Source organism: Macaca mulatta, chromosome 16 (genome assembly GCF_049350105.2).
Source record: "Macaca mulatta isolate MMU2019108-1 chromosome 16, T2T-MMU8v2.0, whole genome shotgun sequence".
Classification (NCBI taxonomy): Eukaryota; Metazoa; Chordata; class Mammalia; order Primates; family Cercopithecidae; genus Macaca; species Macaca mulatta.
In genome coordinates this window covers 19,053,814-19,069,184 of record NC_133421.1, presented here as the reverse complement: position 1 = coordinate 19,069,184, position 15,371 = coordinate 19,053,814, and the positions used below count along the sequence as shown (strand labels likewise).

The window sequence follows — 15,371 nt, the reverse complement described above, 5'->3', positions numbered from 1 at the left end:
TGTGGGCAGACAGAGGCTACATTGATGGATGGAGGGATGGATAGATGGACAGATGGATGGATGTGTGGGTGCACAGAGGATAGATTGATGGAGGAAGGATGGGTGGGTGGGTGGGTGGATGGTGAGCTGGCCCTGCTGGGAGATGCCATCCAGACTGAGTGTAAAAGGCGCTGCCCTGCGTGAGGCAGCAGATCTCCATGTCTCTTCTGTGTTGTGATTATTGCGAGCATGGGAAGTGCATGTTTGGTCACACATATCTGTGCTCCCACACACAGCCTTTCCTGTGAGTGTGCCTCTCATCTAGCACCCAGGGCCCCCTTCCCACCAGCGCCCGCTCCCCTGTGGTGAGGCCCGGGTGCATCAGCACATACCTAGCCCCTGTGTCCTCCCTGCACCAGGCCCTCAGTCCTCTGGAGCCAACTGGAGAACCTGAGCCTCTAGACCCACTGCTATCATAGTCACCCCCTTTTGGTCATGCCACTTCCTTTTTTTTTCTCTCTCTTTTCTTTTGAGACTGAATCTCGCTCTATTGGCCAGGCTGGAGTGCAGTGGTATGCAAACTCTGCCTCCCAGATTCAAGCGATTCTTGTGCCCCAGCCTCCCGAGTAGCTGGGATTCCAGGTGCCTACCACCACGCCCAGCTAATTTTTGTATTTTTGGTAGAGACAGGGTTTCACCATATTGGCCAGGCTAGTCTTGAACTCCTGACCTCAGGTGATCCACAGGTCTCGGCCTCCCAAAGTGCTGGAATTACAGGCATGAGCCACCGCACCCAGCCCCCACTACCTTTTAACAAGGCCTTCAGTGGTTTGGCCCCAGAGGGAGCCTGGTGGGGGAATTCAGGTGTGGAGGAGGACATAAAGGGCCCCCAAAGTGCCTTTAAATGCAAGTCAAGCCACCCAGGATGTGGCCAGACCTGCAGGGACTGTGGAAGTGGAGTCCCCAGCACAGAGCATGCCCCAGGCCTCAGGGCACTGAGTCTGTTGGGGAATGGGACACCTGGGCCTGCCCTGCAACCTGGCACCTGCGTCTTTTCTGAGCCTCACTTTTCTCCATAGTATGAGTTGCTCATTGGACAGGATGAGAGTTTGCAAGCTGGTGGCCTTTGGGCTGAATCCAGCCTGCTCACCTGCAGCGTCTAAAGTGGTTTTCATGAATTGTCTATTTCTGGAAATTAGGACACTTCACATATGAGTCAGGACCTCTGGCTTCTCTTGAAAAAATTTAAATATCTGGCAGGCCTGGGCCCCTCCCTGTTGCTGTCACCCCCTCTCCCGGGTGGACCGGACCCCACCTGCTGCCTGCCTGACCTGGCAGCCCTGGGCCGGCTGCTCTCTGAGGTTCCCTGGGGAGAGGGCGAGAAGGTGAGGATGGCCTCCTTCTGGGCCATGACATCCTCCCTCTCCATCCCCTGCCCGCAGCTTCACGCAGGCCATGCTGAGCCAGCCCAAGATGGAGAGCCTGGACACCCCCGCGGCCTACAGCCTGGGCCTTGCGCTCCTGGGACTGGGCGTCGTGCTCGTGCTCTCCAGCTTCTTTGCACTGGGGTTCACTGGAACCTTCCTAGGTAAGACCCTGAGGGCTGGGGTGACCCTGAGCAGGCCCACTGGAGCCCTAGGGAGCAGCAAGGCCAGGTGGCTGCGGTCCTGCCGTCTATGACATCAGTGGGAGTGCTGGGGCCCTGCTCCATCAGGGCGTCTTCCCTCCAGGCCTGGCTTGTCCATGGTAGAACAGGAGGCTGGGCTCCAACAGCAACTCTTACCCCAGGGTGCTGAGCAGCTGCCTTCGTGGGGAGTGAAGACAGCTCCCGGCTGCTTCTCTCCAGCTAACGAAGATGCGCTCAACACCCGTTCTGGGACTCCCTGAGTCCAGCGCCACACCAGCTCCCTCTTGCAGAAGGCTCTCAGGCCCTATTGCACAGAAGCCCGAGGTGGTGGTGAGTCAGCCACCTCCCCAGCAGCTCCCGGCACGCGTGGCTCTCAGGCCAGGCAGGCTTGTGGTTGGTGCTGTGTTTGGCCGCAGGCAGGGCTGGCGTCGGTCTGGGGAGAGATGAGGGGTGGAGGCACCTTATCCCTTCTCCATTCCCCTCTGCCTGTGGCTGAGGTGCTTTCAGGCTGTGAGCCCAGTGCTGGCCTGGCCAGACGCCCACCAATGACCCTCATGATGGCAGCAACTTCCAGCTCCTTGCAAGCTGGGAAAGAAAAGCAGCCATGGGAAAGGCAGTAGGGGTGGGGGTGGGAGAGGAGATGGGGGCAGCGGTGGGGGACAAGAGGGGGCCTTCGAAACCTGGAAGGAGAGAAGAAGGCAGCCCCTGTCCAAGGGGAGCCCCTCCCAGTGAGCAGGGAGTTGGCCCAGCGGGGTGTTGCCCACTCTCCGTCATGGGTGGGAAGACCCACGTCTTCCTCCCCGCCAGCCGTGGCCAGTGCAGGAGCTTGGCAGGTCACTCGGCTTCAGTGGCCTCAGTGGCCTCCTGGGACCAACAGTGTCCTGAGGAGCTCCCGGGCCCGCCTGCCACCCCCATCCTTAGATGCTGGCTGCAGCTTCTTGGGCCCAGCCCCCAGGGCACCGTGGGCTGTCACAGGGCACTCCAAGTTCTCAAGGAGCCTGTGCTCGGCCGCAGGGGACATCCGAGGGAGGAAGTGGCATCTGTGGGTGCAGCATTCTGGATCGCCCATGACCAGGCCTCTCTGGGACTGTCGGGGGCACCCACAGGTGGTTCAGTGCTTCCTGCGCAGGCAGGAGCTGTAGGGAGTTTGGTCTAGGAAGGGGGGCAGCAGCCAGGAGCGTCTGCATCTGCCTGGTGGGGGCAGGTGTGGGCAGGTAGAAAGAGGAAAAGGCCTTGGTGCAAGGAGAGGGAGATTGAGGGCAGAGTGGTGGGCGGCTGGAGGTGGGGGAGCAGCTGGACTGGCCGCACAGGTGCTGTCGGTGGGGACAGGGCTGGAGGGTGAGCCGAGGCCTTGAAGGCCATGCAAGGGGTTGAGGCTCCATCCCCAGAGAGGTGGGAGCCACAGAGGGGGTCCCCACAAGGAAGAGGTTGGACTGATGGAGCCAGGATCAGCGGTGGGGCTCAGGAGCTGTGGAGGGCCCTTCCAGGATGTGAGAGCCACACGGGAGGGGCTCTGGGCTGTGCAGTCAGGTCCTGTGGGAGACCAGTGGCAGGGGCCCTCCAGCGGTTAGGGTGTGGGTGGATCTGGACAGGGAGGGCTGCAGGCAGCGTAGGGAGAGCCAGGATGGTGGGTGGAGCCCCTCGGCAGTGGAAGAACAAGCTGGGGGGCCCTGAACAGTCAGAGGGAGGGAAGGAGCCCACAAACACCAGTGGCCGCAGACTCCTGGCGGCGCTGCCAGCAGACATGGCCTAGAAACGCCGAGGGCCAGCAGCGCGGGATGTAGACAAAGGTGGTCACTTCCCCCTGTGACTCAGCCCGAATTGGGTTTCTGTGCCATCTACCCACACCCTGCTGCCCCGCTTCCTGCTTCCTGGGAAGAAAGAACTTCCCAGTGGTCCTGGGCCCTGCCCCGTGTCCCCAGACGGTGACGCAGCTCCTGGACCCCTCCTGCCTATGCTGCCCATTGTCAGGCAGCTGCCCTACTTTCCACCTCGGATGAAGCTCCATTGTCCTCCTGGAGGAGACACAAATTAGCAGTTTCTGGGGACAGAAGGCTGGGAGGAACAAAGCCGCACCCTTTATGGAGCGGTTACTCTGTGTCCAGTGGGACCATCCTCTGTAGGCCTGGGACAGATCCTGTGACTATGACACCGGCCGCTGCTTATGGCTCAGAGCAGTCCTGCCGGGGGATGCCTTGTGGCCATGCGACTGACGGGTGCATGGCTGGCCTGTCTGGAACAGGCTGTCCAGTAGTCACCCTCTCTCCACTGGGTCTAGCTCCTCTGGGCAGCTGGGTGGGAAAACAATAATACCAGGGCTGACCTCCCAGAGCGACAGGAGGCGTGCCGTGGCCGGGCCCTGGTGCCAGGGCCATGCAGCCGGGGGCGTGGAGCAGAGCAGCCCTTAGCAACCAGCTGAGGCCCCCAGAGGGAGAGGAACTCACTAGAGTGAGGCAGAGCGGGAGGTAGGTCAGGAAGAGGAAGGGTCTGCATAAACAGGCGCCATGAGCAGAGGGAGAAGGGCCTGAGGAGGAACTGAGCTCTCTGTACGGAGAGCAGGGAAAGGCATCGCAGGGGAGGGAACAGCGTGTGCGAGCCTGGAAGAAGAGGAAGGCCAGCGTGGCTGGGTCAGAGTGCACAAGAAAAGGAGCAGTGGGGCAGGGGCGGTGCTCAGCACCTCAGTCCTCGGGCCCCACGCCCTCTGCTGTCTGCGTGCCTGGTGGGTCCCTCTGACTCTCCATTGTTGAACCCTCTGGAGCCTCCTGGAGTGCAGGGCCCTGTCTCACCTGCAGGTCCCGCCACAGCCCGCTCTGGGGCCTTCCTCCGTGATGGTGTGGCCAGGGCTGATGAACAGCCGAGGGACCCTGCCTTGCCTCATCCACAGGTGATTACTTCGGGATCCTCAAGGAGGCGAGAGTGACCGTGTTCCCCTTCAACATCCTGGACAACCCCATGTACTGGGGAAGCACAGCCAACTACCTGGGCTGGGCCATCATGTGAGTACCAGGCTTGCTGCCCCTCTGCCCCGCTGGCCACCTCCTGGGGAGGAGCTGGTGCAGCTCAGGACGCGGGGGCCAGGGCCCCTGGAGAAAGAGAAAGGAAGAACGTGTCATTTGCGGGGGCCTAGGGCGCCCTGGTTCTCCCTTTCTCAGAAGCATCTTATCTATAGTAACAGAAAGCACATCCCAGAACAGGGTGGCCAGCTTCTCCAAGAGGGCTGGAGTGTGGAGGTTCAAAGGCCGCAGGCAGGTCACAGCCGCTCAGCCCTGGTCCTGCCGCGCAAAACAGCTGCGGACGCAGGAAAACGGATGCGCGTGTTCGGCGCCAGCACAGCTCCACTTACAGACATTGAAGCCTAAATTTCAGATCATTTTCACGTGTCATGAAACATTCTTTTGATCCTTTTGCTTTTAACTATTTAAAAATTTAACAGGTGTTCTTGGCCCGTAGGCTGTAGTTTGCAGACCCCTGTGCTGGGACATCAGGGCTGGGACCACCCGAGCCATCTTCCCTGCAGGAGGGGGCAGCCAGAGCCACCAGGGCCCACCTCACCCGCAGCTGACAGAACTGCCTGTGCCCCCATAGCCTCTGCCCATGTGGCAGGCACCCCTTCCCACAGAGGGGACCCCGTGCCATGAGGGAAGCCTGGAAGTGCTGTCGGCCTCAGCCAGGTACAGGCATTGACAAGGTGTGGGGACGTGCTCCCGCAGGGGGGTCAGAGGGCCTGCAGTCAAGGATGGCACAGCGGGAGCTGCCCTGGGCTTCACACCCATCCCCCACCCTGGCAGTTCTAGTTTAGCCATTTTCTTGCATAGAAGGTTTTTTTTGGCAGACACTGTTCCACTGCTTTTGTTTAACGCTTGAAAACCACTGGCCTAGAATTTACAGGTTCTCCCCAGGACCTGAGGGGCCAAAGGATCCCAAAGGAGTGAATTGTAAATGGTGAATGTCAAGAGCAAGGTGTTGCCTCCTGGCTCCCCGCCCTCAGCGGCTGGGACGGTAGCAGCTGGGGTTGGAGAGAGCAGAAGCTAGAAGAGGGGCTGTGGGTCTGGCTGGGACCCACCCTGCGTCCAGGCCAGGCAGTTCCCAGGGTCACCTCCCACCTGCCTTCTAGCCTGGGCCCTCTGCCCGGACTCAGACAGTGTGATCCTGAGGCCCAGACTATGTGCCCCCAGGCTCACCCGCCCATGGAGCACCCCCACTGGGTCCACAGGGTGAGCCCAGACTCAAACAATCGCCTCTACCCAGGTCGTCCCTGCAGGCTTAGGGTTCCCAACACACCTGGCCCCCTGTCTCCTCCGTGTGCACACACACATGCACGTATGCACACACATGCACGTATGCACACACACATGCACGTATGCACACACATGCACACATGCACGTATGCACACACACATGCACATATGCACACACATGCACGTATGCACACACACATGCACGTATACACACACATGCACGTATGCACACACATGCACGCATGCACACACATGCATGTATGCACACACGCATGCACGTATGCACACGCATGCACGTATGCACACGCATGCACGTATGCGCACACACGCACGTATGCACACACACATGCACGTATGCACTTACACGCTGTTCCCTCGCCTAGAACCCTCCCACTTATGCCCCTTGTCGGTCCTTCCAAACCCAACGTGAGGTGTCCCCTCCTGCAAGAATCCTTCCCTGACACCCCCACCTTCGGTGCCTCCCCAGTGGCTTAGTGTCCCCAGCAGTGCCTTGTGCCCTGGAGTGAGAGTCACCCTTGGGCTCGGGACACACAAGCCGCCTCCAGAGGACATCAGCCACGCGGTGTGCTGGGAGATGGCATCAATGGTCCAGGAGCTCATTAGAGATGAGCCATTACCTGGCCAGACGCTGACACAGCAGGGACCCCCGCAGGCCTCCCACAGCCCATCTGTCTCTCACCTGCCAGGGCCCCAGAGATGGGCCTTCCAGGTGTCTGAGCTCCCTGGCATGTAGGACCCCGGCAGGCCATGTGGCAGTGAGCCCGATGCCAGAGCACAGATGGCAGAGGTGGTGGCCTGACTGTGAGGGACAGGTGGGCCTCCTGCTTCATTTTGTGCAAGCGGGGGCTCCTGTCCCCCTCAGGTGCCCACAATGGGGTCGCTGCTGGATGCCAGCCCTGGGGCTGGAGCCTGGGCTTGGATCTTTGCTGTCCTTAAACTGCCCTGCCCCCTGCAGCTCCCAGACAGGCAGACCAGTGTGAGGTCCAGGGGTGGAAGGCAGTGGGCAGGGCAGAGGGTCCCCGCAGGGGCCACAGGTGCCCTCCAGCCCTCACCTTGATCCAGCCCTAGCTGGGGTTCTTGTGATGGTTTGTCTGGGGAGGGGGCAACTTGGCACAGAGGCAGCCAAGGAGGGTGCAGCCCCTGGCCCAGGCCTGCCCATGCGCCCTCTGTGCCTGCCAGGCAACTCCTTTCCTCCCTCTTTCCCTCCCTCTCTCTCTCCCTCCCTCCCTCCTCCCCGGCAGCAGCCCAGCGCCTGCGGGAGCTGTGGGATCAGAGGTAACTATAGAAATAGATTGGGGGACAGCTTGACGGCAGCTATTTCTGGAAACCTGAGGCAGCTGCGCCCAGGCTCCTCGGTGCCGTCACTGACGAGCTGCCGCTGCTCACTGGTGTGGCGGGGTCAGGAGCTGGTCACCAGCAGAGAGCTCCTGGCGATGCTCCATCCAGCCTTGGGCCTGCTGCACACTCTGCCTTGGGCCTCCCATCCTCTGGGCCGGGGCAAGCAGGGGGTTCCTGGGCGTGGGGCTGCTGTCCCACCACCTGGGAGAGCCCAAGCTGGGCTCGATGTTGAGGGCTGGGTGGGGCAGCAGCTCCTAAGCCCCCTTCCCCACAGCCAGATCCTCCCAGGGCGTGGCTATGGGGCTGCACCTGTGGCTGGGGGCTGGGGGCTCAGGGTGGACCAAACTGGCTTTGGGGAACCCTGGACCCATTTCTAGAAAACAGCCTTTGTTCCTCAGAGCATGGTTTCTGGGGGACAGTGGAGCACTTTGCCCCAGAACCTCCTCCTGTGCGGGACGAACAGCCCTAGCCACTGGGACTCTTCTGCCTGGGGCTGCGTCTCCAGCTCTGGGCTGGGGGCTGGAGACCCGGAAAGAGTGAGCAGGCCCCACCCGGAGGGAACCCAGCCAGGACGGACAGGCAGACGATGATGATAAATGGATCAGGACCGAGAACATGGGGACCCCACTCAGGAAGGGGCAGTGTTGCCTGGGCTTGGTCGGCCCAAGTGGCCCCAGCGTCGGCCGGAAGACGCGGGTCACAGCAGGAAGGGCCAGCCTGGGCAGGAGGGCAGTGGCCCTGAGAGACCCTGGCTCCAGCCAGGCCTAACCTGCCTCTCTCCCTGCAGGCACGCCAGCCCCACGGGCCTGCTCCTGACAGTGCTGGTGGCCCTCACCTACATGGTGGCCCTCCTGTATGAAGAGTGAGTAGCGGCTGCGGCGGGTGGGGGCGTGGCTGCCCGGCTGGCCCTGTCTCTCCTTCTAGAACCTTTCTTTGTGGCCAGGGCAGGCTCAGGACAGGCTGCCATCAGCCAGGCCCACTCCAGGGCTCCCAGGTCAGAGCGGCCACAGCAGCTTACAGTGCGGCCTGCAGGACCCAGCAGGCAGCCGGCCCCTCTCCCCTCCCCCCTGCTCTCTGAAGGCTCCAAGTCAGTGCCATCCCAGCGGCGCTGGCGGATGAAGGGGATCCTGGTCCCACTGGGACACCCTCAGGCTGGTGGAGGCGGGGCTCTGGTGTGGGCAGTGGGTCACCCCCAGGACCTGCTGACTGAAGCCTCTCCCCGCTGCCCGGCAGGCCCTTCACCACTGAGATCTACCGGCAGAAAGCCTCCGGGCCCCACAAGAGGAGCTGATTGAGCTGCAACAGCTTTGCTGAAGGCCTGGCCGGCCTCCTGGCCTGCCCCAAGTGCCAGGCCCTGCGCAGGGTGAGAATGGTGCCTGCTGCTCAGGGCTCGCCCCCGGCGTGGGCTGCTCCAGTGCCTTGGAACCTGCTGCCTTGGGGACCCTGGACATGCCGACATGTGGCCATTGAGCTCCAACTCACACATTCCCATTCACCAATAAAGGCACCCTGACCCCAGCATCTACTCCAGCCTCTGTCTGTCTGCGTGGAGAAGGAGCAGGCCTCGGGCATGAGCATCAGGTCCAATAGCTCCCGGGCCAGGCTGGCCCCAGCCTTTCTCTCTCTGAAATCTCAGAGCTGGGAGGCGGGCACCTCTCTCCAGGCCTCCAAAGGAGGCACTTAAGAGGCATCAGGGGCTCACCTGGCCATGGCCATGGTTTCACCCCCAGGAGACTTGGTGTCTTGTGTCACCTGCTCCCACACTCCCCCCCAGCACACCCAAGAGAGCCCCTCTGCTGCCTCTTGCCTTGGAGGATCCAGCCCCGTGTCCGTCGGCGTGAGGGTGGAGAGGTGTGGTCACGTTGTCCTTGGCCACCCCAGTCTAGCTGGGCAGATGACGCTGTCATTCCTAAATGAATGGCCCTGCGCTGACCAGCATCTGGACACACGCTGGGCGCCCTCTGTGTCTGTATGGGGCGGAGGTGGGCCCTGCAAGGGTAAGCCTCATCTGGGGGAAGCAGGACACAGTGACCAGGAGTGTAGGCTCAGGCATTGCCACTGGGGCTCCCGAGGTGGGCAGAGAGGACACCCTTCCCCCCTCGTCCTGGCACCCATGCCGCCACTTCCTGTTTCCATCCCAGTTCTGCTGCTGGTGGCAGGGTCACCCCTTAGTCCCCAGGACACCAGGCCCCCTGACTGGGGCAGGTCGGGGACTTCTAAGCTTGGTGGGCTTTGGGGTGATTCTCCTGGGGGTGCCAGAGGCCCTCAGTCCTTCAGCTTTGGTCAACATTATCCCTCAGGGTCTGTGAGCCCCGAAGGCCAGTCAGGGGCTCCCGGAGGCCGTGTGGGGATCAGGGTTCTGCAGGGAGAGGCCTCCACCTGTTCCAGCCCCTCTCCCCTTCCACCTGTGACCTCAGGCTGATCACTGCCCTCCTCCAGCTCCAGGGGTCCTCAGTCAAGCTCAGGGACAATGACCGAGGGCCAGCTTTCCCTTGACATTACTTTCACTCAGGGCTGCAAGGCCATGGCCTGAATGGACATTTACAAAGCGCCCTCAGTCCAGGATCTTCCTGCTCACACCGCCAAGATGGGCTCCCGGGCTGCATTCCTGAGCCCTCTAGGCAAGGCTGGCCTTCTCCTGGGAGGGCTGGAGGTGGGTGCAAGAAGACTCACCCCCCAGCCCAGGAGTCCCCAGGCCAGAGCTGTCAGAAGCCACAGAGCTTGTGAGGAGTGAACCTGACCCTTTTATCACACAGCCTCTTGGCCCCCAGGGCACCACGGTGGAGGCAGGGCTGCCAGCCCTGAACTCCTCTTGCCCCAGCCCCAGCCCCCTCGCCCCTGGCCCTAGGCAGATTCCCCAACTTCCCACTCTGCATATGGAGGTACAGAGGATGATGGTGCCAGGGCTGCTGGGCAAGGCTGACCCTCACCTGTGTCTTCACAATCCCAGGTGTCCAGTTGACCAGGCCCCGCAGCCCAGGCAGGCGGCCCTCAGGGTCTGGGCCACAGAGCCCCTCCATCCCTCAACTGTGCCGGTTCCTTCTCTCTCTGGGCCTCCTTCCCTGTCTCCCCAGCCAGGATGCTCAGCCTGGGATCCGGGCCACCGACGGGAGGTGTCAGAAAGGCTCTGCTGAGCATTGTTCATGTTCCTGGGCAGTTCCCTGCTCCCCACCTCCACTCCCCGTCAGTCCCAGCCCCCGCTGGGGGCTTTATTTTTAGGTACCACTTACTCAGCACCCAGCTGTGTGTGCAGCCGGAGGAAGCCTGGTTCCCTGGCAACCGGCCTGGCTCAGCCCGGTGGGCCCCTCCCCTCAGGGATCCCACCTCCTGCCCACTCCCCACTCACCCCTGAGCTTCACCCTCACACCACCACCCCCCTGCCAAATGTAAATGTGGTCAGGACACCCCCTCAACCCCCGTTGCCCTCGGAAGTAAGTCTTGGCCCATTACCCCTGGGGCCCAGGACTTATTCTCTCCCTGTCCCACCGGGCCTGTCCCACCATGGCCTCCTTCCCTCCGTCTGGGCTCCTGCGATGACTTCAGGTCTCAGATCACCTCCGCTTATCCCTGTGTCTACCCTCGCCATTCCCTCCACCTGGACACCCCTCCCCTTACACTCATCCATCCGTCCGTCCGTCCGTCCGTCCGTCCATCCAACAATATTGAGTTAGTCCTTCTATGACGCGGGCAGAGGACTCACTCGGCTATGAGCATGGTTTTCATGCCCTGCCCTCAGGGGCACGCCACGCCTTGGGACAAGCCACTGCAGGATGGGGACAGGGCGGGATGTTTTCATCTCATCGCTGCCGTAATCAATCTGCGTCCTCAGGTTCCGCGGAATCATTCTCGCTGGTGAGGTGAGTTTTGAAGTCAGATCTGGGCATGGGCAGGTGTCAGGAGGTGAGGCAGCGGGGTGGGCGAGGAGCCTTCCCACCCGAGGGAACAGCATATGCCGCGGCTGCGGTGGGCCGACCCAGGAGAGGGTCCAGGGCCCCCAAGTCTCCCTTGCAACAGGCAGGCCTGGTGAGGGGCTCAGTTTCCAAGGAACAAACGGAGTATTGCAGAAAAGTGACAGGTTCCCCCTGGCTGCAGGGTGGAAACAGGGTCTGCTACTGTGAGGAGGCCCCCAGGGTGGGAGGCGCGTACACTTGTTCTGGGCAGTGGTGATGGTGCTGGGCCCTGGACAGAGGTGTGAGGTGGGAAGAGGGGACGTGAGAGATGTGTAAGGGGGAGAATGTCCAGGATTTGGGGATGAATGAGGGAACAAAGGGGTGTAGCCCCCATGGTGGGCGGGTCCAGGCGAGCTGGGAGAGATCCTGAGTCCCTCTGCAACAGGCAGGTGGCTGCCGGGTGCCCGGAGAGGGTTGGGCTGGAACCAGTACCTGTTCATCAGGGGGCGAGATCCACAATTCTCAACCCGGCGTGCACAGTTCTGCCACCTGGCCAGCTTCATGGTTTCATTTCTATTATAATTTTAACATCTTTACTGAGATATAATTCACAAGCCATACATACAAGTCTGAGTTTTTGTTTATCCACAGACTTGTGCAGGCATCACCACAATCATTAAAACATTTTTGTCACTCCCCAGAGAGACCCCAGTACCCCTGAGCTGTCACCCCCAACTCCTCTCCAGCACTAATCACCACCAAGTCGCTCTCTGTCCCTATGGATTTGCCTCTCCCGGACACTTCCTATGAAGGAATCACGGTATTCGTCCATTGGTGTGCGGCTTCTCTCACTTGGCACTGTGTTTTTGAGGTTCAGCTGCGTAGTGCCATGTCTCAGCACTGTTCATTTTAACGGCTGAACAACGTTCCACTGTGTGGATGGACACACTGTGTTTATCTATCAGGCAACGGACACTTGGGTTGCCCCCACCTTCGGGCTGTTGTGAAGAATGTGGCTGTAAACACTTGTGGACAGTTTTTGTGTAGACACGCTTTCATTGCTTTTGGGCAAATGAAATTTGCCCAAATTTCATTGCTCTGGGCAAATTCCTCGGTGTGGAATTGTTAGGTCACATGGTAACTCGCATGTTGGACACATTGAGGAACTTCTACCCTGTTTTTCACAGCACCTGTATCTTCTTACATGCCCACCTTGATAACTTTTTATTTTTTTTATTTATTTATATTTGAGATGGCATTTCGCTCTTGTTGCCCAGGCTGGAGTGCAGGGGCGTAATCTCAGCTCACTGCAACCTCCACCTCCCAGGTTCAAGCGACTCTCTTGCCTCAGGCTCTTGAGTAGCTGGGATTAACGGGTGTATGCCACCACGCCCGGCTAATTTTTTGTATTTTTGGTAGAGATGGGATTTCACCATGCTGGTCAGGAACAGCTCTCGAACTCCTGACCTCAGGTGATCTGACCGCCTCGGCCTCCCAAAGTGATGGGATTACAGGCGTGAGCCACCGCAGGGGCTCAGCCAGGCAGGGGCTTAGCGAGGTGGGGGCACGAGGGAGCCTTTCAGAACTGGAGGTGCCCTGTGCTTGGATGCGGTGCTGTCACAGGTGTGCACATAGGGGAACCTTCAAGCTGTAACCTTTCCATCTGCACACGCTACTATAGCCAAGTCATATCAAGTTGGACCATATAAAGTTGCCAATACTGCATGTGACCATTTCTAACTTAGAAAAGCAGTATTATTCGACCGGGCGCGGGGGCTCACGCATGTAATCCTGGCACTTTGGGAGACCGAGGCAGGCAGATCACGAGGTCAAGAGATGGAGACCATCCTGGTCAGCATGGGGAAACCCCATCTCTACTGAAAATACAAAAAACTAGCTGGGCGTGGTGGTGGGTGCCTGTAGTCCCAGCTACTCGGGAGGCTGAGGAAGGAGAATCACTTGAACCCGGGAGGCGGAGGTTGCAGTGAGCCGAGGTCACGCTACTGCACTCCAGCCTGGTGACAGAGTGAGATTCCATCTCAAAAAAAAAGAAAAAGAAAAAAGAAAAAAAAAAGGAATATTATTCTATGATTCAGACTAGTATCCTAAAAACTTAAGAGAAAATGGAGCACTGTGAATAGTATGAACCAGAAAATGATCAGTGACAATCATCACATGGGAAATTTTGAAAGGGACACAGGCAGTGTGACCTGTGTTCACCATGGTGGTCAACTGGGCCTCGCTAAGGAGGTGGCATTTGAGCCAAGACCCAACTGCAAGAGGAAGCAGGAGGGAGGAAGAGCCTCCAGGCATCGGGAGTGGCAATGCAAAGTAAAAACAAGGTCCCAGTGCCCCCAAAGCAGCAGCTCTGAAGGACTGAGCTACCGAGGGTGCCAACCCTGGGCACCTGGTCCCTCGAGGGTCAGGCCAACGGGTTGAGCCTCTGGGCACCCGTGTGTTCGCAGGAAGCTGGGCCTGGACTATCATGTTGTTCTGAACCCCAGGTCACCAGGGCCAGCAGGGTCAGCCACTCCTGGAGGCAGAGTCACTCTTGTGGGGTGATCCAAGGGTTGTCAGAAAGTGTGGGCATGCCTCTCTGCCACCTGGCCACACGCCTGACATTCTGCCTTATTTTAAAAAATGTTTTTAAATTTATTTTTTGAGACGGAGTCCGCTGTGTCACCCAGGCTGGGGTGCAGTGGTGCGATCTTGGCTCACTGCAACCTCCGTCTCGTGGGTTCAAGTGATTCTCCTGCCTCAGCCTCCAGAGTAGCCAAGAGTGCTGGTGCACGCCACCACGCCTGGCTAATTTTTGTATTTTTAAGAGAGACAGGGTTTCACCAGGTTGGTTAGGCTGGTCTCGAACTCCTGACCTCATGTGATCTGCCCACCTTGTCCTCCCAATGTGCTGGGATTACAGGCATGAGCCACCATGCCCAGCCTGACGTTTCACCTTCTTTCGGCCTCTGAGGGGCTCCTGTAGGCTGGCAAGGGCCAGGCTGTGGGAACATGCTGTGCTGGGGTTGAGGGGCAGAGAGAGGGGTTCACTTCTTCAAATTCCACTCGCAATACTTGAGCCCACAGCGGGGGGGGAAAGGCACGGCCTGGGGACGCTGCACACACTGACCCTGCAGCCCTTTATGTGTAAAATGGCCATGATAGTCATGCCTGCCTTGTGTATAAAGCAGGTACTGAGGCAGTGCCTCCTTCCCTTGTCGCCCGTGGAGCTCCTCAAGGTTTTCTCTTTGTTTTCTAGAATCCAGAATCCGTCTCAGGGCTTGAGGGGCATGAGAGCATCCGGTCTGACCATATCCAGTGCTTCGGTCCTGCTGCTGCTTGCACAGGTGCTCACTCCCTCCGCCAACACCTCTGCACACACAGCCTTTGAGGCTGATGGATGGCCCGAGCCAGGCAGCAAAGCTCCGTGCATCCTGATCCTTGGTTCCTGGGGCAGAGCCGGGAGCCTTGGGCTGAGCTGGCTTCTGCTGGAAGGGTCTGCTCTACCGGGAACAGAGCTCATCACTGATGAAGAATCTACCAAGGTTATGATCTCAGCTTGATGAGGGGAGCCTGTCAGAGGGAAGGCAAAGCCAGCTCTGTTTGCCTCTTTCTCCTCTTCAGGGGGTGGCGTGCACCAGGGTCACACAGGAGAGAAGCACGCCTCAGAGCCTCCTCTGCAAGGCGCTGGTAGAGATGGGCTGTGGCCGCACAGGCCAGCACAGCAGTGCCCGGGCCCGAGGGTGCTCTGGGTTCCTGACACCTGAAGTGCCCACTTCTGGCCTCCGTGTGTACTCTGTCTCAGGACACCACCACAGGCAAAGCTCTGATGGGGTGCCCAGCATTCTCCTCCGGCCCAGCTCTCAAGAACCTTCTAATTGCTCTTTGCCCTCAGACCAGGCTGTGTGGCTGGCATTTCCTGCCTGGGGCCGGTGCTGGGGGGGGGGGTACAGCTGCCCACCCCCAGACCAGCCCTGACATTTAGTCAAATCTTTTAAACAGTTCCCCTCCCCTCTGAGCAGGAAACTCGCTGCTCTGCAGGTAAATACTATTTACAGACAGGCTCATAGCCTCACACACGCCGTTTGTTGTCTCATTCTCCAAACACGCAGAAATCAGAATCATGTATTGCCTACAGCATAGGGCTGTGATGGGCCTGGACATCAAATGCTGTGAGGGCTGGCAGGGCCTGGTGGCCAGAGTGCTGGGAAGCCCAGTACACATGTTCCCTCTATATGGGGCTCCGGGATCCAAGGGGCGGATGGTTCTGTGAGTTGTGAG

The 15,371-nt window shown here is 59.7% G+C and overlaps 1 protein-coding gene across 7 annotated transcripts in view; it reads left to right on the top strand.

The window, feature by feature from the left end:
* PEMT (phosphatidylethanolamine N-methyltransferase) overlaps positions 1–8,721 on the top strand; it is an 85,975-nt gene extending 77,254 nt beyond the window's left edge. For 6 of the 7 annotated variants that reach the window (XM_015118738.3, XM_001090779.5, XM_077970486.1 and 3 more), the window contains 4 exons: positions 1,422–1,567; positions 4,491–4,602; positions 7,991–8,065; positions 8,437–8,721. In XM_015118738.3, the coding sequence (XP_014974224.2) occupies positions 1,422–1,567; positions 4,491–4,602; positions 7,991–8,065; positions 8,437–8,494 (391 nt within the window). In that variant the 3' untranslated portion in view covers positions 8,495–8,721. Of the gene's footprint in view, positions 1–1,421; positions 1,568–4,490; positions 4,603–7,109; positions 7,141–7,990; positions 8,066–8,436 lie in introns of those variants that run through there. The other variant, XM_015118739.3, reaches the window with a different exon arrangement.
* Positions 8,722–15,371: the final 6,650 nt, after the last annotated feature.